This window comes from Fringilla coelebs (assembly GCF_963513975.1).
Source record: "Fringilla coelebs genome assembly, chromosome: 8".
NCBI lineage: Eukaryota > Metazoa > Chordata > Aves > Passeriformes > Fringillidae > Fringilla > Fringilla coelebs.
This window is the reverse complement of record NC_140066.1, coordinates 34,323,211-34,344,247: the sequence shown is the minus strand read 5'-3', so window position 1 is coordinate 34,344,247 and position 21,037 is coordinate 34,323,211. Positions and strand designations below refer to the sequence as shown.

At 44.7% G+C, this 21,037-nt stretch overlaps 1 protein-coding gene across 1 annotated transcript in view; it reads left to right on the top strand.

Annotated features, from left to right (window-relative positions):
- ADAM12 (ADAM metallopeptidase domain 12) overlaps positions 1 to 21,037 on the top strand; it is a gene marked incomplete at both ends in the record, with an annotated part of 193,657 nt that overhangs the window by 95,846 nt on the left and 76,774 nt on the right. The window contains one exon of the mRNA XM_084210182.1: positions 19,502 to 19,580. Within this exon, the coding sequence (XP_084066308.1) occupies positions 19,502 to 19,580 (79 nt within the window). The remainder of the gene's footprint in view (positions 1 to 19,501; positions 19,581 to 21,037) is intronic.

The following is a 21,037-nucleotide window of genomic DNA, read 5'->3' as shown; positions in this document are numbered from 1 at the left end:
GCTGCTTCTGTATAGGAGAGTTAGAAGTAGACCCCAGGGGTACTTGCTGCTCATTTTTCTCGTTTGTCTCCCTTACTGCTGCCTGCTCTCAAGTATTCCAGCTCCTGAAAGGTGCCTGTGCTCAGCTGGGCTGGGCTCTGTCTGCAGCAGCACTGACACAGCCAGAGCACACAGCCTCAGGCTGCACCAGGGGAAATACAGGCTGGAGAGCAGGGAAAAGTTTTTCACAGCAAGGGTGATAAAGTTCTGGAATGGCTGCTGGGGAGGTGCTGGAGTCCCCATCCCTGGGTGTGTTTAACAAAGCCTGGATATGGTGCCAGGGTTGAGTTGGGGTGTTGGGGCTGGGCTGGACTCGATGGTCTTGAAGGTCTCTTCCAGCCTGGTCATTCTGTGGATAAATGCCAGCCTGCAGTGCCTCCTTCTCCTCTGCCTGATTTCCTCTTAGACCATGGATGGATCCCTTCACACAGCCTGGCCCCAGGCTGAACTCCCTCCCCCTCTCACACTCATGGCCTTTGGGCACTTTCTGGCTTTCCCTTTCTTTCCTCCTGTTTGCTCTGGCCATCCCAGGGTGCCATCACTGCTGGTCTAAATCCATTTGCAATGGCTCAGCCCTTCACTGGGCCCAGCATCACTGAGACACCACGACAGGAGAGGGTGAACCCTTGAATCCTCTGGGTTAAAGTCATCATGGTTGGCTTGAACTGGCTACGAGCATTTGGGAAACCACATGGAAAAGATGCTTTTACCCTGGCAATGGTGTAGCCACCGACACCTCAGAGGACAATTTGGACCACTTTTGTAGGATAATGATCCTCCCTTGTACTGTAGCACGATTTCTATTGCTCTTCTGCACTGCTTGGCTCAGGATGCTGGAGAGCCTGAACATTTTTGGGATCTCTTGCTGGGATGGAAGCACCTGGTGTTGGCCTGGAGGACGCAGACCAGTGAGGAGCTGTAGAAAACCCCACCAGTTTCCTGGTACAACCTCCAGATTTTAAATTCCTGTAAGTAAACTGAGAAGATTAAGTTGTGCTTTATGTTTAAAGCTTGTGCAGTCTTCTGATTTTCCAGAGCCATAACCCTTGCCTCTTCCAGTTTCTCTCCATATATGAAAATTTCCCCAATTAATTTTGTTATGTTTCATTCTGCCTACAGTGCAGAAGTGGCTGATATTGGAACTGTAAATACCATGAGGGCTGCAAAGGGACTCTTTCCTGTAGTTACCCTTCTTTTATTTTAATGAAGATTTTTGTAGCCATTTCCAAACTCATATGGGAGATAATCAGATGTGAGGCAGAAAAATACTGATAGTTATGGATGACCAGGAACACCTGAGGGAAGCAGGAGCTGGCCCTGCTTGTGAGATCCTTTTTTTAATGTTTTTTTTTTAATATGAAAGCACTTTTTTCCTTGCCCATACCTGCTGAATGATTTTGCTCTGTCTTCATGACAGCAGAGAATGGCACTTGCCATGCTCTGTTCTCTTGGTGTTTGGTTTGCCTTCTTGCCCAGAGGAGCCAGGATTTTCCTCTCTGTCCCTGGATATCAGCCCCACTGCAGTCCAAATTGCACATTTATGGGCACAGTGATGCTCTGTTGCTGGATTTTGTGTCTTACAGCTGATTTCTTTCTTTGTTAAACTGGGCCACAGTGAAGAGTCACACTCTGAGTGTTCTCAGCACTTGCTGTGCACAGAGAAGATGAAGAACAATTCTGGTTTTTCTTCCTGTTTGCTGCCTTTTGGCTTTCAAGATATAGAAACACCTTGGCAGAGAGGGCCCTGAGCAAAGCTGGGCTTGCAGAATGCACAAGCCCCAGTTCAGACCTGCACACCTGAGAGCTGCTTCTCTCCTCAAGCACTTGTTTACCCAAAATTTACTTGTGCCAAACAATTTTAAAATAAAAAAAACACACAACAGAACACTTAAAAAGCTTCAGCTGTGTGCCTAAAGATTTTTCTGAAGAGAACTGGAACTAACCATGTGGGTTTACTGAAATGAGGGCTGAAATCTCAGCTGGATCCTTGCCATGACCCTGCAGTTTCTGTTCAAGCCTGGTAGGCTTTGCCCATTGGGAAGAGGAGGAGAAGTTTGGCTAAACAGGAAAATGAAATTGTCCCCCCACAAGCCATTGGCAGGAAATAGAGGGAAGAGAGAAAACTTGAAAATCATTTTCATTACAATTTCAATTGACTGGGCTCATTTCCTTGTGTGTTGGGATTGTTGATGCCTGTTCCCCTCTGGACAGACCTGATTCAGCTCTCCTTGTGCATTCTCTGCCTCTGTCTTAGATTGAAACCTGCCTGCTGGAGTGCTCCTCTCTTCTCCTACTGCAGATAAACCATATTTGCTGTGATGATTTGAGTGAAATACCCACTCTGATGAAGCCAGCTCGGGGTTTGACTGCAGCAGAGAGGTTTTTATCTTGCGTGGCAGAAAATGACTGTGTGACCTGTAGCATCATCCGCAGCAGCCAAGTGTGAAATCAGCTGTGCCAGGCAGCTCCTACGCTCTAATGAGGGAATAATTCCTCAGTGGAAATAAAAATATTCATGCTGTGGCACACCTGCTCTTGGAGCATTGAGACATCCAGTGGGAAAGGGGATTTGTCAGCCTTTCTCCTTCACTGCTGCTCGCAGCTGACACTTCACAGTAAACCCACAGGAGGTTCAAGGCTGTGTTACAGGAGAGCTGTGTCTCCAGGAGAGGACAGGATTGCAGAATACAGATGTTTGCAGAGGGATAAAAGGGCTGAGCAGCTCTCTGAGTGCTGTAGCAGGGAGTGCTGGCCTGGGATGGGTTTGGTACCTGTGGCGTCTCTTCCAGAGAATCACAGAATGGTTTGGGTTGGAAGGGACTTTAAAGATGAGCTATTTACAACCCTCTGTTGTGGGCAGGGACACCTCCCACTAGATCAGCTTTTTCTGCATTTTTAACCCCTGGAATGCCATCTTCCCTTTCTCCCCATCTTGGCTGCCTTTTGTTTTAGCAGCTGTGTTCACATCTGGAAAGGTCTTGTTTCCTATTGATTCCTGTTGAATCCTAACAGGATTCCTGTTATGTTCTTCACATCTGCAATCCCAGATAATCATTAAGAAGTGGCAAAGCTGAAAAAGAGCAGTGCACATTCCCCATCTCCCTGCTGCCTGGAAGGCTGAGGGCAGCTGGTCAGACTGGGCTGCAGAACTTGCATTTCCATGGCCCTGATGCCACGAGCAAAAAGCTTTCTCCCTTCAGCTTTTCCACTGCAGCTCAGCACATAAGTGCTGTGATTTAACAATTTTACATGGATTTGCCTTTTGGATTAATCTTTGACATCTCAGACTTGGTGTTTCAGGGGAAAGCCACGCTGCTGGGGAGTGAATTTGTTCTGCTGTTGCAGTCGAGAAAATAGGCTGATGCCTTTGAGAGGCTGGGAGAGGAATATTCTGGGAAGCAATTTGAGCTGATATTGTTGGGAGGGTAATATTGCCTGACAGATCTGCTGTGACAGCTGAAGATGTGCTGGAACACAAAATAGAAAAGGAAAAGATTGTTGTTAGGCCAGCGCCAAGATGAAACCCTACTACTTGTGACAGCTGTTGGCAGCAGGAAATCACTGTCCTGCAGCTTTGCACAGAGCTGCAGTCCTGGAAACTTCAAGATCATGTTGGGTGTGTTTTTCTGGAAGTCTTGTTGGGGGTAATGCTCCCTGACAGCAGCCAGTTATGATTGGCAATGGGGATCCTTCAGATACCAACAGAGAAACAAAACCTCAGAGTTTTCGTGCTGCTCCTCTGCCAGGTCGCTGCTCACAGGACCCTCGCTGGTCACTGCTGCCCTACTGGAACCATCTGCAGCTCAAAAAGTTAGGACATTTCTTGTTTCAAAGGGAAAAAACTGGGAAGATGTATCAGCACAATTAAGCTCAGTGAGATGCAGAGGGAATTTGAGGAATTTGCCTTCTGTTTATTGAGGTGTAGAGTCACAAGCTCGTGTTGTAGAAACTTTGAACATCTTTAAAACTCCAGATTTCAGCAAGCTTTCAATGAGGGAAATCTCACTGAGAGCTGATGTCCCTGTGCCCTCCCCTCTCCAGACACACTCCTGGCTGTTTTCTTCCCACCCAGGCTTTCCAGGTACTTCTGCTGAGGTTCTGCCACCTTTCCAACTTTTAACCATCAGGAAGCTGAGACAAGCCAAAGAGTCTCTGCTTGGGTCTTGCTGAAGTCTAGAATGCCTTTTTGGCAGAGCTCTCTGTGTCTTGGCAGATCTGGGGCTCTGGAGCTGCAGCCACTCTCCTGTTTCAGTGACACTGTACTTTGAGCCTCTCATCCATCAGAAAGGCCAAGAAGTATTTCCTCTTAGCAGAGATTTCTGAAATTCCAGTGCTGTGATGGGTTTTTTTTCTTCCCTCACCAGCTACAGTTATTGTCTTGCATTGAGTTCAAAACTCAGCTTCGTTTGGTTGCTGCCTGATGTTAACTCAGAGTCTCTTTTGCATTCTGTTTTTATTGTTGTATCTCTTTCAGCTGATATGAATCACCATAGCTCAGTAGGAAATGATGAGATTCTGCTGATCTGCCCCAATAATTATGAAATATTTCTTCCTGTGCCTTATCTAATTGTGTCCAAAATATGCCCATGAAACCCAATATGGGCCTTCATCACTTGAACTCCTAAAGAGTAAAGTTTTTATCAGATCAAGGGAAAGAAATTAACAGCTGCACTGATGATCATAATCCAAGGAAAACCTCCCCATAGCTCTTGATGGTGAAAAAACCCAATATTTTGAGCTGCAGAGCAAAGCTCTTCTTTTTTGGCATGTTATGATAAGGAGAACATTAGGAGGTCATGAAAATTGCACAACATTGCACTTCCCAAAGTGCAGCTGGAATATTCTTCCTGTCTGGACTGGGACAAACTGGAGCAGACCAAGGGAGATCCAGGACCAAGAGGTCCAGGGACAGAGCCAAGAGATATTTCATTAATGGCATCTAAATCCAAGGCTTTGCCAAAGATCATCATTAAAGTTTCTGCCTTCCCCAAAAGCCATGGCATGTGGTTTATTGCTAAAATGAAAGCTCTACTTGCAGCTCAAAATGTGAGTCCAGTGAATATGGGTTTTTTAAGAAAACAACAACATCCCATAAAAACTGGTCAGGAGCTGGAGAAAAGCATTGTCCAGGTTTTGGCTGGGATAGAATTAATTATTTTTTAGTATTTAAAGCACTTAAAGCTGTGGAAGGTTGCTTCAAAGCATTGCTGATGCCTGGAAAATACCTACAAATATTAACCAAAAAAAAATCTACCTATTTCTCTGGTGCTTTTTGCTTTGATTTCCCTCATTTCTGTTTTCCTTTCGTGCCTTTTATTATTTAGCTGGCTGAGCTGCTGGGCTGCCATCCCTGGGATGGATGAGCTTTGCATGCAGGAGGTGTCAGGCACTTTTACTGCACCTCTCCATGCTCTGCCCACTCCAGCACCTCAGCTGTGCTCTGCCTCCTCCCAACGAGGGAATATTGGGAATTTCTGCAGCATCTCCTTCCTGCTCAGCCTGATAACAAAACAGGGAATTGGCAGAAGTGAGGGGAAAGGGGAATGTGGCCGGACTGGGTCCATTGCACCATGATATCAGTGTCTAAGCTCAGAGCAGCTCATATTTTGCAAGCTACACATCAGCCATCAGTAAAAACAAAAAACAAAACAAAACCCAAACTACCAAACAAAACAAAAATCAAAAATCCATTATTTTGGACAAGGATCTAATTAAAACCAAAAGTCTGGAGGGGAACAGCTCAGGATCCTGTTTCACATTTCCCAAATTGTTGCATTCCCTGCTATTTTGGTGGCTCTGATTGTATCATCTGCCCCCTCACCTGATGGAACTTTTTTGTTCAATATTATTGAGATCTCCCAGACAACCTGGCACATCCCTTCTCTTGTGTTTCCTCTAAGCTTTGTGGACCAGGCAGTGGGAGCAGGCAGGCACAGGAGTGGTAGAAATCCTCCTGCCCCTGGCTGAGCCACCAGCACAGCTCTGCTAAAACCTGATAAAATCTCCTGCTTCTCTGCCATGGAACATTTGGTAGGGGAGCATCTCTCACCAAATTAAACAGCCTCGTTTCCCTGGGAGTACTGACCTGGCTGGAGTGAAAAAACCACCCTTTGTTTTAGGTGTGACATATTTTATGTCTCTTTTTGGACATTTAAAGAGTGAAAATTCAGCAGCGTGCGAGGAAGCAAAGGAAATTTATTTTGTGCTTGCCATGCACTGGATAATTATATGTTGATTACCTCGAGCATAAGACAAGGAGAAATGGTTTTCAACCAAAAGAGAGAATATTTAGATGAGTTATTGGGATGGAAATTGTTCCCTGGCAGGGTGGGCAGCCCTGGCACAGGGTGCCCAGAGCAGCTGGGGCTGCCCCTGGATCCCTGGCAGTGCCCAAGGCCAGGCTGGACACTGGGGCTGGAGCACCTGGGACAGGGGAAGGTGTCCCTGCCATGGCAGGGGTGGAATGGGATGAGCTTTAAGGTCCCTTCCAACCCAAACCACTCTGTGATTCTCTTGTGGTATCAGAGTTTTCTTTTGGAGAGCTCTTCTGGATGGATTTCCTGCAGCGCTTTTGTCCCTCTGGCTCACTCTTGTTAAAAGCAATCTCACCTCACCTGATCCTGCCCAACACCAGAACATGGATGGACATGTCCTGGCCTGAGTGTCCCTCAAATGAAAGGAAGATCATTCTGAGAGGTTTGGCAATGACCAGCAGATAAAGCAGAAAGTCTGACCTGTGGTGTAATTACCTTTTCTTCTGAGATCCCACCTGTGACAGTTCCCAATTTTCCTCTTGGCACCCCCAAATGTCTGCAGGTTCTGTGGGTTTGGGTTCCTGCAGCTGGCAGTGTGCTGCTCTGGGAGCAGCCTGGGCACAGGCACTGCCTTCCCCTCCTGTCATCAGCAGGAGACAGATTTAAGGGATAGGATCACACGGCTTCAACTTTTCCATGCTGCAGTCCTGGCTTAAGCCTGTTGGCAAAGCTTTCACCCTGCTGAATTCCTTGGTGATGAGTGTTATTTCTTTGACTGATGTGTGCAGGCAGGGGAACATTTCTACATCACTGCCCAAACTTCCTAAAACATACTTAAATAATTTACATAAAATCCAAATCTGCGTGTGAAATACCCTCATGAGTCAAGGGTTTATTCACTGTGAATCCATTCCCTGAGTGGGAGGAAACCTAAACTGTCTTGGATAAAATGGCCTTTATAAAATATAGATCCATTTCCTAATATTTATGTCAGATGCTTCTCATTATGGGGTTTTTTTTTCTTTTTCTTCTTTTGTATTTCAGTCTGAAACTGCCTCAGCAGCCCCTTGCTTGCACTGCTTCATGTGGATGTTAACACTAAATCAGGAGAGTTTCTTCTGTGTCTGTCTCATTAAATATTATGCCTCTGATTTGCCAGGGTGGGTTACAACAGGGACATTAAAAAGGCATGTATCTGTAATTGCTTTTTAATGCCACTGCTATTTATAGGTGATCTGAGTTTCAAAGTAACGTGGAAAGTCATGTAAAAACATAAAGCACTTGGTGATAAGGGGGTGCCAAGGAAAATTGATCACACATGAAGTTAATTAATTCAAGAAGTGTTAGGGATCCTGGAGTGAAGCAGATTTCTGTGTGCAGTGTGTGGTGGTTGTGCCAGTCAAACTCAGGGTTGTACTAAATACTGCAAATTCAGAAGCAGTAAAACCCCATCAATTTTATAGTTCTGTATGAGCATTATTAACAAGAGTCACAGCAGTTCCAGGTATGACAGACATAGCCTGATCCATGAATAATAGAATTTTTAAAATTTCATTCAGTTCTGTGTGGAAATACAACCGTACATTTATCCAGCAATCCTGATTTTCACTTGTCCATGACACAATTCCCCCTGCAGAGCAAGCTCAGAAATCTCCTGAAGGGTTTTACATCACTAAAAACTTTCAATACATCACTTAAACCTTACTGGGACAGGGGGGCTCTCCAGAATCCTCTTGAACAGTTTCCCAAAAATACTTGTTTCTTCACACAGTTACACAAAATAAATCAAAGGCAGCCAGGATTTCTCAGGCCAGCAGTAGTAGCATAAACTTGCTGCATTTAGGTGTGAATAAATGTGTGTGATGTAAGAGGATGGGGCACCAGGTGCATATATTTCATATAGAAGTGGAAGTATTAAATAAAATTCTGAAGGGATTTTTTGTATGTCCAAGAAGAGAAGAGAAGGCTGATTTTCAGGGAGTGGTTACCCAAGAGTCTGTAGTATCTCTGAATTGGCAATTCATTTTTAAGACTGTTCAATGTATGTGAAAATGCATATAGGACTCCAAAGTATATATATGAATTTATTTGTGTGTGTGCACATATAATTTCTGCACGTTTGACTCACATCTGGGTGTGTGAATAGTTTGCCTATAATCCTGTGGAACTTCATTTTCTGGCAGATGAGTCTATATTAATTCCTGAAACCCTGAGCAACAACGGAATTACTTTGCAGTGTTAGGGGGGAAAACATTACAATAAAAATGAAGCATACTTTTAATTATCTGTAGTCATTTGGATGAAATCTATAATGAGCTTGATAAATGCTGATGCTCTAGGCATCAATTTTTCAAATGACAGTAGAACCAGAAATATCTGGGAAGGCATTGTTAGCTCAGACTGCACAATATTTTTGAGGTCTTGGTTAGTAGGAATAATTAAAATGACTTATGTAAGATAAGTGTCATATCTCTGTCAGCAACTAAATGTTAAATGTTATTATAAACTAATTACTTCCTGGAATTGAAAAGAAAATTATAATTTTGTGTCTTAACCACTAAAAGATGCTGTCTGATCCTTCTCTCACTAAACCAGTGCAGCCTCAGAGTGGGTGAGGAGCGAGTTTGGACCAAAAACCTCGCTGCAGAGAGGAGTCAGAATCTGCTTGTGGCGTGAATCAGCTCCTAAATGAGAGCAAGAAGAGGGAGCTGGGGCTGTGGGGTTTCTCTCTGTTGTGAGTGGAGGAGGAGGAGGAGGGATGCTGGTGGCTCAGCCCTCTGCTGTCCTTCCTTCCCACGTCCATCTGTCCATCTGCTCGGCGGTGGCTCGGCTCCCCAGAGCCGCCAGCCTTGCTCTGGTGCTCCCCTGCAGGCACTTGCTGCTGGATTGATGGCTTTAATTTGCTCATCAAGGGGTCTGACACATGGCAGAGTGGAGGAATTGGATTCAGGGGAAGCACAGGGCAGAGAGAGAGGTGAAACAGCAAAGAAAGATGTTAAAAACTAATTTACCCTTCCTGATTTCACTGCTTATTCTTCCTCTATTCCTTCCTATTCTTCCACCAGCGTGGAGCCTGACCTGAGCATTGTCACCTCCTTGAGAGGTCCCACTGATGCCACATCTTGTGGGGCTGGGCACTGACAGGTGCCAGCCTCACTCCCTGCTGTGGTACCCACAGGTTTCAGGCTTGTTAAAGAGAAGCCCCAGCGTGGCTGTGTTTTGTGCTTTTTTGTGTTTTTATGTACCAAGGAAAATGTTTCTCCTGCTGAGTAATGAACCTCAGCATGCAAGAGGTGATGAAAGAGGCTGGGTGGGAATGATGCAGGGAAAAGGAGAGATGATGGAGAAAGATTAAAGCAAAATGCAGGGAATGTAGGAACATAATTAATGGCTAAGAAAGAGAAAGGAAGGAGGGATATTTCAACCCACATCCTTTCAGCTGCCTTCACCCTATAAACTCACTCATTGCCTGGTAGCTCAGGCCGTGGTATTGTTTTGAATCACCTCATCCTAATTTTAAGTCATGTCTTGAAGCAGAGTCAGTTGGAAATGAGCCATCATCTCCTGAGAGAGTAGCCTGATGTTATTTGAAATATCCCTGCAGGCTGTCCCAGGACACCACAGTGCCATATCCCAGCAGCTGCTCGGAGTTTGGGATGTGCTCCCCTGGCCAGGGGCTGGGGGCAGGGGCAACCCCTGTCTCTGAGGATGTGTTTGTCTGAGAAAGGGTTCAGGTGTCACCCAGGGACCCCTGTGTGCCAGAAATGTGCTGCTGGCAGAGCCAGAGAGCAGCTGTGGGGTTTGGGATGGGAGTGGGGCTGACGGGGGTCTCACACAGGTGAGAACAACCCTCACACCCTGGAAAACCCCATGAGCACTCCCAGGCAGCTCCAAACAAACCCCCAGGTTCCTGACAGGGTGGGGATGTTCCTGGCTGGTTTTCTGTCCCACTGGACGTGGGTTTGTGCTGGGCACTGAAATCAAAGCCCTCTCCACAGGAGCAGCCTCCAGAGCCTGAGCACAGAGCTGCAGCCTGGTGCTGCTGCCAGATTAATTGATCTTCATGGAAGTCACTGCTTTAATTGGGGAGGAAGAGTGGCAGGAGACACTGAGAACACCCTTGTGAGCTTGTGTTTAATCTCAGCTTCCAGCCTGCATTGATCCCTGGCTCACAGAGGATGCAGAGGCAGAGCAGGAGCAGTATTTTGGGGAGATGTGGAATGTTTCTCCTCTTCATGAGTTATATCCTTATATTGGCCACTGGGGGAGACAGAATATGGGACCAGGTGGACCTTTGGATTGACAAGCTGCCATTTATTTTAGGGCTTTTGCACCCACTGAGTTTGAAGGCAGATTTACAGGCTTGGGATTGAAACACAGATTTGACCACAGAGATCTCCTTAGGATCTCTGCCCTCTTCACCCAGCTTTTTTTAAGGTTAGTGGGAGGGACACTGAGGCACAGGGCACAATGAAGATATATCTCTGAAAGTCCATGATTCTGCAAGTGAAAGATGAGCACAGCCTGCCTAGAGCAAATGGTTCATGCTGGTGGCAAGGAGGAAATTGCGGGTTTAGTTTAAAGCAAAAATACGATTTCATGTTTCCACAAATTGGCAGAAATGGCAATAAAACTTCTTTAAAATTAAAAATGCAAATGCAAGCCTACAGACACACACTCCAAAGCAAGAATAAGGTACAAAAAGGATGTAATTGTTGGTTGGAGTCTAAGGATAAACTTAGGCTCAGTGACTTTTCATTGCTGTAGGAGCTTGGCTTCCTAAAAGCATTGCAGATGCTTGCAATAACCTTTTGTAATCCCACAGCTCTGTTTGCATGTCGTTATTTCTATTTTAATAAGTTCTGATTTTTCATTGGACTTACTTAAATTTCTAAGTTTATAAATTTTCCGTGTTAAGAGCAGTTTTCTTGGATCTTTTAACCAGAATTCCGTAGCAGTCTGAAAATGTTCAGATGCAAGTACAGTCAGACAGTTTGCCCAGTGACATCTGTTCAGCAGCATAATTTCACTCAGCTACGAGTGACATATTTAATTAACTGAGACATTTCAAATAGAATTTGACAGCTTTCCAGCCCAATATCTCCAAAGTTACTACTGACTGAAAATATGCCATCCTAGGAGTGCTACAGGGCCTAGGAAAAATGTTTTAGTTTTATGAAAGGCAGTGCTGGGATGTTGGAAAGTAATGCTTGTGACTTTTTGTGGATTTTGTGTTGGGTTTTTTGGTGTTTTTTTTATGGTTGGGATTAAATGTGTGAGATGGTGTTTTTTGTTTGGATTCAGATGTTTATTAGCTTTTATTTATATTATAGTTTCACTAACTGTGAGCTCTGTAGAAATTTAATGAGTTAAAAATTGAGTTCCATCTCTTTTTTTATAAGGCTTTTTAAGGATAAAATGTCTCATTAAGAAATGACACTTAAATGATTATTACTTTTAACTTAATAACTACCGACTTGCGTTCTGCAATGTGGATTTTTAAATTTAATTACAAAACACTGCCTAAACTCATGAAGAAGAAGGTGAAGAAGAAGGTAATGAAGGACTAGTCTCTGCTTTTAAACTTCTGTCTTGTATTATATATATTATTATATTTTAAAACTTTAAACTCTACGTTTTCTGCTATGTGATATTGCACATTTCTGTTCAAGTACACACTCATAATCTCAGTTTTATTGTTCAATTTTGGAAGTTTGTGTTTCTTGGGGGGTCAGTGTTTGTCAGTGCAGAAAGTGTAAAATTCTCAGGGTTTCAAAAACCTGTGATGTTTGTGCCCCAGAGCTCCTCAAGCATCTCAGGGCCTGGGGAGCCTTTCAAGCCTTGGTTTTGTTCAGGGCTCCCTGCATCTGCAGCTCTGGCTCTGTACTGGGCAGGCAGGAGCAGGATGTCACAAAAAGCTCTTTGATTTTCTTGCACAAGTTTTAGTGGGAGCACAGCCCTGGGAAGTGTGCTTTCCATCAGCAGCCACAGCACTGCCATGTGAGGAGCAGATCCTAGAGTCAGTCAATCTTTAGTCCAGCCCAAGCCAGCCCAGAATCCTCACAGAGATGGGGCTGGGCTCAGCCTGCAGGGTGGCAGAGGGGATTCCTGCTGGTGCCTGCCACAGATGCTGCAGAGGAGCAGGAGTTCAGTGGTTATTTCACTTTGGGCTGCAGGGTTTCACTGCAGCCACTTCCAGTACCTGAAATTGAAATCACTCCGTGCAGCTCGAGCAGTAAAGTGTCTCCAAAGCAGGCAGCCCACAGGCTTTGCCTAAACCTGCAGAATTGTGTTTTCCCATCAAAAATCCATTAGCCAATGAGCACCAGCACCTCTCTGTTCCTGATGACAATTTGTGGCTTGTGTTGTTCTGGAGCCTTTCCTGAAATGTTTGCTTTTCATGGCGCCCAGCCCAGCTGACCCAGCGACGGGATTTCTGTGAATCCACCCCACAGGGAAGCTCGGGGAGCTGATCCCAAATATTCCTCACAAGCACAGCTCCAGGAGAGGTGCTGTAAGCTCTGGGATATCAGAACTGGACAGTGGAAAGCAGTCAGGGAGTCCTGGAGGTTCACATGGGGATGCTGGGGATGCAGTTGTGAGTTTGGCTTTTGGGATGTGTGAGGTTGATCCGCTCCACTCAAAGTCCGTGGCAGAGCTGCCGTTCCCTTTCCTGCTGGAGAAGTTTTGCTCTGTGAAACACACAGTGAACCTTGCTGGTCTTCCTTTGATTCCCCCACACCTGCCCTGTCTGTTCCTTCCCTCACTGCCCATCTGAGGTGTAGGGTCACCTAAACCCATCCATTAGGGACACCCTGCACATCTTGACCAAGTTTAAGCCATTTTTTAGGGAAATAATTTCTTGTTACCCATCTACTTTGTTGGAAAAGTGCTATTTATCTCCTACATGCTTTCCCCACACACTGGTTAGCAGTAGTCTCTTCATTAACATTTTGGAATTAGAGTGATAAATAAATGCTGGAGTTTTGGCAGGTAAATGGTGACATAAATGTGACAGTGATGATGGAGGCGGGGTGTGCACTGAGAGCCCAGAACAGCACGGGGGGCCACCAGCGTGCTGGGTCTCATTTCAGTCTTTGCCCATGGAAATTTGGGGAGGTGAAGCTCAGGGATTATTTGCCCAGCAGTCAGGAAAGAAGAAAGCTCTCCCTGCCTGGGTGATGGCCAGCCAGGGAGCTGTGCTCCTCCCGCAGCTGCTCAGGTTTGTTGGCTCAGCCTGTTGGGATTTCTGCACGCTGCCGCCACATCAGTGACAAGTTCTGAGCACAGGGTGCTTGGGAGCTTCAGAAGGAGGATTTGTCCCTCTTCTCTCCCTGCTCCCAGCAGGCCAGAGAGCAGCTGAGGATGGGAGAGCTGTTCCCACACTCTGTCCAGGGATCAACCAGAGCGCGGTTCTCACCTGCAGCATTGGCAGAGCTGCTTCTCAGTGTGCCAGGCACTGTTCCACTCATTGCAGGGGATGTGTTTTAACAGGGACTCCAGCAGGCACAGGATTGTATGAATTTCTGCATCATGTATGAATTTCTGCATCAAAAGGACTGGGTGCAAGCACAAAGACATATTTTCCAAATCTAGTGTAAGATCTACTCAAATTGTCTATCTCCAGACCATGTGAAATAGGCTGCAGGCTACTACCATGGAGTTACTATTGAAACCTGGGATGCTTGGTTGATTTCCCAGCTATTATAGTTTTATTTTAGTCTCCTCTTTGCCTCTGAATTGTTGTGCTAATTAAGCTCACGGATTTCAGTCTCTCAGGTTCTTCAATTATGACATTGCAGCCCCTCTGTGGCAGCACACTGGAGTGTGGCAGATAGGATATGATGAAGTGGAGACATTCAATGGGAAAATGTCCAAAAGCAGTTCAAATCACTTAAGATAATTAAACAAGGGAAAGAATGGTGTGTTTAGAGAATATGAGGTGGTTTTGTGAATAGAATGGTGTTAGGTACCCGTGCATGGTAAACTCATTACCCATGCTGAACTCATTTTTTACATTGTAATGAGAAAGAAGAATTGAAAAACACCTCTGTGAACATCCCCTTTGTGAGTGCTTGCCCAGAGACCACCCCAGCAGAGGCAGCAGGTTCAACAGGCTTGTTTATTCCTCTGGATGTACCTGGGAAAAAAATGCAGCAGTTGAAGAAATAACAACTAATTTCAGTGTAAAGGTCAAAATGACCTGAATTGAGATACTTAAGAATTAATGGAGTGGGCTGGTGTCAGCAGGCAGAATAAATGACATTTTTTATAACTGCCTGTTCACCATCCTGCTTCAGTCTCTTCACCTCCCCCAGATGCAGGAAAGGTTTCAAATGCATTGCCAGAGGGGTTTTAATAAGAGTTTGTATAACAGAGCGAGGCAGTGCTCGAGTGGGGGAGAAAACAGGCGCTTGATCATTGGGAAAAAACTCTTGAGCAAAGGTCAGGGGTGTGTGTGGCTGCAGGCAGCACCCTGGGGGAAGAGAGGAGCACAGCCTCACCTGAGCCAGCCCTGCACCACCTCTGTGGGCACCGACTGCCATCCTTTCCAGAGCACAGGAACATTTCATCTTCTTCTAAAACAGCAGTTCCTGCAGCAGAGTGACTGCACAGAGCTGTGAATCAAAGGCAAGGGGGGCAGCAGATCAGCCTTCAGAGCACACAGAGTGTTCTGCTCCTCTCCAGAGGTCAGTGGGGCACAGCACCTTCTCTCCACTGCTGAGAAACCAGGTAACCAAAGGGGGGCATGCCTGTGATGCTGCACCCCAGGGTCTGCTCCTGCTGAGATGATTGATGCTGAGGTTTTTCCTGAGTAGCACTGACATGAAGAGTGCACAGTTCTTGTCCTTTTTTACAGCCTGATACTCTGTACTTGGTGCCTGGATGGCTGAAGGACAATTGGATAATAATCTGCACTTTTTCTGCATTAATAATAATAATAATCTGCATTTACATCACACTGTAAATGACAGATGTACCAAGAAGGAAAGCAATTGTCTCAGCTGGTGAGAGAAGTGGGCTAGGACAAACTAGAAAAGGCTGGATTTTGGGAAATGCATCATGGCAGTAACATCTGTTGGAATGCAAAGTGACCTCCCCTGGAAGGTGGTGGGATCAGCATTGCTCCATGGGGCAGAGCCTGGTTTGATCTATGGCACACTTGGCTTCCAGGAGGCCCTTGCCATGATCCACTAGATTTTTTTTCCATCTCTGGCTCCTGTGACTGTCTGTCTGACTCTCCCTGGGTGATGAAATATCATTATAACCTTTTGAAATAATATATCGGTGCCTGGAGAGCAGAGACTGATTTTCCCATTTGCAAGTGAGAGGCAGTGTGTTAAATTACCACTCCTGTCATTAAATGGATTGAGGGAAAAAAACCTGATGGGCTTGAACCAGGACACTTTTCCCCTCCCCAAACAAACCACCTCAGATTTCACCTTGTGGGGGGCCAGGAAGGTGAGGATTAGAAGTTTAAATAAAATTCATCATATTCTCTGAGGCTTAGGTTACTTGCTTGACACCTGAAAATGTTTCAGCAAGTCTGACATGGAAGCTTTGTGCTGACTTACAGAGGATGAGGGAGCCTGTGCTGTGTCTGTCAGAGATCAGTAGGCATAAAATTTATCTTTCTGGGCCGTGGAAGCTTCTACTTGTTCATTTGGCTCTGGGAAATTTGATCCTGAACGGCCTGGTCTAGTGGAAGGTGTCTGTGCCCGTGACAGGGGGTGGAACTGGATGGGCTTTACAGTCCCTTCCTTCCCAAAGCATCCTGTGATTCTGTGAAGTGTGAAAAAATCACTGTGCTGATAACCACAGTGACCAAGTGTGTAAGTAATTGTGCTCAAGAATTGCACTTCTGCATCTCTGGAGCATCAGTGAGAAAGCTGTGAGGTTGTTCCAGCTGATTTTTTAAAATCACATCAAGCAGCTGATGCAGTTCTTCATAGCATTTGTTTCTGTCTTTCATGCAGGGCAGTGTATTGATAATCATCTGCTACTGCTGAGCATTGTAGCTGGCAACATTTGAAACTCCAGACATGGTGATGAATTGCTCTATGATATATTAATGTTATTTTGATCCCTGCTCTTTCAGAATTACATTGATCCAATTAGGTTAAGTAGCTTGCCATCTAAATTAATTTACTTTTCTCTATTAATCTCCTTTACTCTGGGTCAAAACCAGAAATGTCAATCAATCCATTGTATTGTATATCTTTGGGAGGTGGGAGGGTAATTAAATTACCTGGTAGATACATATGCTGGATTGATTGTTTGCTGTGTTGAACATCATTGCCATAATTGGAAAGTGAAGTGGTGCACACTCAGTAGTGGAATTTGAGTGCTTGTTACACTTAATTTTCATAACCTGTCAAGAAATTCCTTGCTGTCCCTGGGTACCAACCCAGTGTGGTGGTGTTTGCAGGGGTCCCAGGACGAGGGAAGAGATGAGAATCTTGACTCCACGTTTCAGAAGGCTGATTTATTATTTTATTATATATATTATATTAAAAGAAAATGATATATTAAAACTTACTAAAGGAATAGAAGAAAAGATTTCATCAGAAGGCTTGAAAGGGATAGAAAGGAAGGAATGATAATAAAATCTTGTGACTGGCCAGAGAGTCTGAGCCAGCTGGACTGGGGTTGGCCATTAATTAAAAACAACCACATGAGACCAATCCAAGAGGCACCTGTTGCATTGCACAGCAGCAGAAAATCATTGTTTTGCTGTTCCTCTGAGGCCTCTCAGCTCCTCAGGAGAAAAAAATCCTAGCAAAAGGATTTTTCATAAAATGTGTCCGTGACAGCCCTACACACCCAGCTGCACAGCTTTTAGGATATTGGACATTTTGTAAGTGGGGATAAAAGCCCCTTCCTCTGCCAGGAGCTGCTGGACTCCCTGGCAGCATAGGGACACCTTCCCCTGTCCCAGGTGCTCCCAGCCCAGTGTCCAGCCTGGCCTTGGGTCTGCCAGGGGTCCAGGGGCAGCCCCAGCTCTGTGTCACACATTGGGACATTCTTTTGCTTTCCTCAGGTCAGTCCAGCAGTGGGATTCCATCATCTTGGGGCTCTCACCAGTCTTTTACAGCTCCCACTGGGAATTCTTCCTTTCAGCCAGTATTTTCAGGATCTATACCAAACTTTCATCCTGCCAGGGGCATTGCTGACACCAGGAATTTGTTTACCTGCTTCGTTTCCTCACTTCAGTGGGAAGAACTTTCCATGGAAGACTCAAACAAAAATAAAGCTCTGATGTGGGGGAATGAGATCCAATCCAGTGGCTGGAAACTGAATGTTGGCACAGTTAAAACAAGGTGCAGTGGGTTTAGGTTGGGCTTAGTTAAAATCCTGCCAGGTTTGTGATAGCTTCATCTTCATGGGAGATCGAGGCAAGGGCTCTTGCAGTGGGAAAATAGATCTGGTTCCTTCCCTGTCATGGTAGCAGAAGATAAATTTGGGTCAGATGACCCCTGTAATGGGGCAGGGCAGGCTGGTGATCACAAATCCCTTCTGGTGTTCAAACCTGCAGATCTATGAAGTATTTTCTAAATCTGTGCCTTAGAGCAGAATGAACAGCAGCAGAAAGGTCACCTTTATCATCATTGCTGTCAAACACCTTGGAGACAGCAGAGCACAAAGCAAGTTGCTCAATCACTTTGCCCTTCTGCTACATCTGTTACCTGTGGCTGTACTTTTGTCCCATTAAATGAAACTCACTCCCCTCTCCTGGGTGGGACCCCCCTTCCAAAAGCTGCACAGGGGCTTCATTTTTTTTTTTTTTTTGTCTTGCCACTTCCTCATTTTCTTTTTTTCCTCTTATTTCTTGTTTTTGGTCTTGTTTCATTATTTTTTTTTTCCAGAGGCTTTTAAAGCTGTGTTTTCTCCACAATAAGTGTCTGTAGAGTTCCTAGCACAACCAGATCCTGATGGAGCCACTGGATATTAATGTGCTGCAAATTAATCAGTAATGAAAATTAAATGTGTGTTTATGCTCCAGTTATAATGTTTATACAAACACATAAAATGTGTACCCTGACTGTGCAATGGTTCCCACCACAATATCTGCAAGGATGCAGCATTTACCAGCTTTTAAATAAAAGAAAGGGCCTGGTTTGTTCACAGGAACAACCCAAGGGAGAAACACCTCTTAGAAGTGGGACAGAATGGGCATTGTGAAATGCAGGGGTTTTTGATATTCTACACTCTCCACTTTTCTGAAGGTGATGGTGGCATTTATCTCTTGGCTCCTTCTGTATTGTGCTTTTGCAGCTCACCAGAAATTTTGTCCAAACTCAAGGGTGTCTGTGATGAGGAGCACAACCCAAGACCTGCATTAGTAAATGTGAATGAGTGTTCCTCCTTCTGCCTCTGTCAGAAATGCTCTTTAGATAAGGAGTTGAAAACAGATCAATAGCAACATTTATTTATTTTTTTTTCTAAAGAGGCAGATGTCTGAGATGAGTTCCCCACAAAAAGAGAAGTTTCTGTGATTGTCAAACACATGCCCCTCCCTGGAGTTTCCTGGAAAATGACAATTGCAAGTCCAAATTTTTTATCTCCTTGCCAAAGGCAAGAGGGGAAGTGTGGAGGGAATGGGAACAAACTGCCTCGTCCCAGACATGATCCTGCACAGTCTCCTGTGAAATCATTAAATTTCCATTCGTGAATATCCCTTCAGATGATCAGGGTAAATCCAGTGCTGTAAATCCTGTGCTGATCATGCAGTGTTTTCCCTGGAGTGTCAAGAGGAGGAGTTTGTTTCACTCACCAAGTGCTAATTTAGTCTTTGGGTGGTCACTTGCTGATGAATACAGCAGAATAGATGGAAGAATAAGGAACACAGGGAAAACATTTTCCTTTTCAACAAACCACCATTACTTAACAATACTCTAAACCCCAGATCTCCCTAGATTTAACCTAAAATGTATTGAAAATTACACAGAAGATTCAACACTGAAATGTGCTGGCACAGAGTCCTCATTTGGAAGAGAAAGCAGTCTGGAAACTTGTAGTCTATTCACAATTACCACGGGAAGTGTTTGTGTCCTGCAGCTTCAATATTTGGAGTTCCATTTCCCCTTATTCCCCGTAGCCATTGAATCCTTAATGCCTGCCTTTGATCCTTATCTCAAACAGAACCCCTGAAGGATAAATTCAAGGTGAGGTGGCCTCAATGTTCCCTGTGCTCTGTTTTTTTCCAGGGGCCTGCTGGCCAGAGGCTTCACAGAGACCCATTATCTGCAGGATGGCACTGACGTGGTTCTCACACGCAATCTCACGGTAAGGCTGGGCTCTCCTGGCCACAGGTGATGCTTCATCCTTAAAATCCAAAATATCCTCTGCCAGGATCTGAGCCCTGCCACGAAACACCTCAGCATGGGGGTTTTGTTGGCTTTTTTTTACTGTTGCCTTCAGTGTCATTGTGACTGCTCTGATCCTACACATGAATTTTTAGAGGCAGCCTTTAAAGGCAAGCTCTGGGGTTTGAACCATGGGGCTTTTAACATTTGTGAGGGTTTTTTTCAGCTTCTTGGAAATAGGCACATTAAAATGTGATAATTATGGCAGCCATGGCTGATCAGTTATGGAGAAAAATCCTGGTTCTGTTTGGGGAAAAAAGCCCCTAAATATCTCATTTCCAAAAGTTCATGTCAGAGGTTGGAAGGCTTGAGTGTCTTTCCTCACTGGGGAAGTCATGGGGAGGGTGTTGGTTGGGTTTGTTTTTTTTTAATCCAGTCCATAAGTGTGTTGTGGATGTACTTTACACTTGTTTTTGTGTGGATGTATGTGTGTATTTATGTACATGTATAAATATGGATCTATACAAAATATGGCTTGTTAAAAGCAGCAGTTAAAACTGCTTTTTACAAATAAAAACCCCTTAAGGCAGGAATGCTTTTTGTCCTCTGACAGCATGAATGCCTTAATTAGAAATAATGCAGCAAGCCATTTTAATTACAAAGCTTATCTTTTATCTGCCTAAGTCCCATAAAGTATTTGCTCTGTTATGGTGTTTACTCACTGACACTGGCAGCAGAGACACCATGCTTTGTGTTCCCATCCATAACAGGCTTTGCTGGGATCAGGGGAAGGAATTATTTCTCTGCATAACATCTTACTTCTGAAGAAGCATCTTCATTATAGCTGCAGACACCCCAAGTAAAGCAATCATTTCAAAAGCTTTCAGGACTTTCATTTTGCTGGGTGCTCATATCTCCTTCCAAATCAGCTCAGGAGAAAATAGTCATTTGTTTTGGGAGCAGGAAAGGCTGCAGAGACTCCTGAAGGAAGTAAAAGGAAATAAATGAAACACATGAGTCTTTCAGAGATTTACCTGAGTTAACAGGAGCATGTGTACAGCTAATGACAGGTTTTCCTTGCTAAAATACAATATCTGTTTGCAAAATGGCAAAGTAAGTCATGATTAGTAATGACAGTGCATTTTGCTGCCTAAAAAAGAGAGCTCAGTGCATTCATTTTTCATTAAATGCTGCAACACAGTTGAGAAAAGACAAGGCTCTGATTTTATTTTATATCTCTTCTTCACTGAGGACATCAATACAGTCTGGAGTTGAAACCAAATCTGATTTTCCATTGAAAAGTTGCTTAGTCAAAAATTCTGCCTGGAGGTCAAGGCAGGTTTGTGGAGCTGTCTCTGGGGCAGTTCTCTAGCACTGTTCTCAGTGTCTAGGTTATTTTTCAATTTATAGCACCTGGAAAACTGTAAAAAGCTGCTA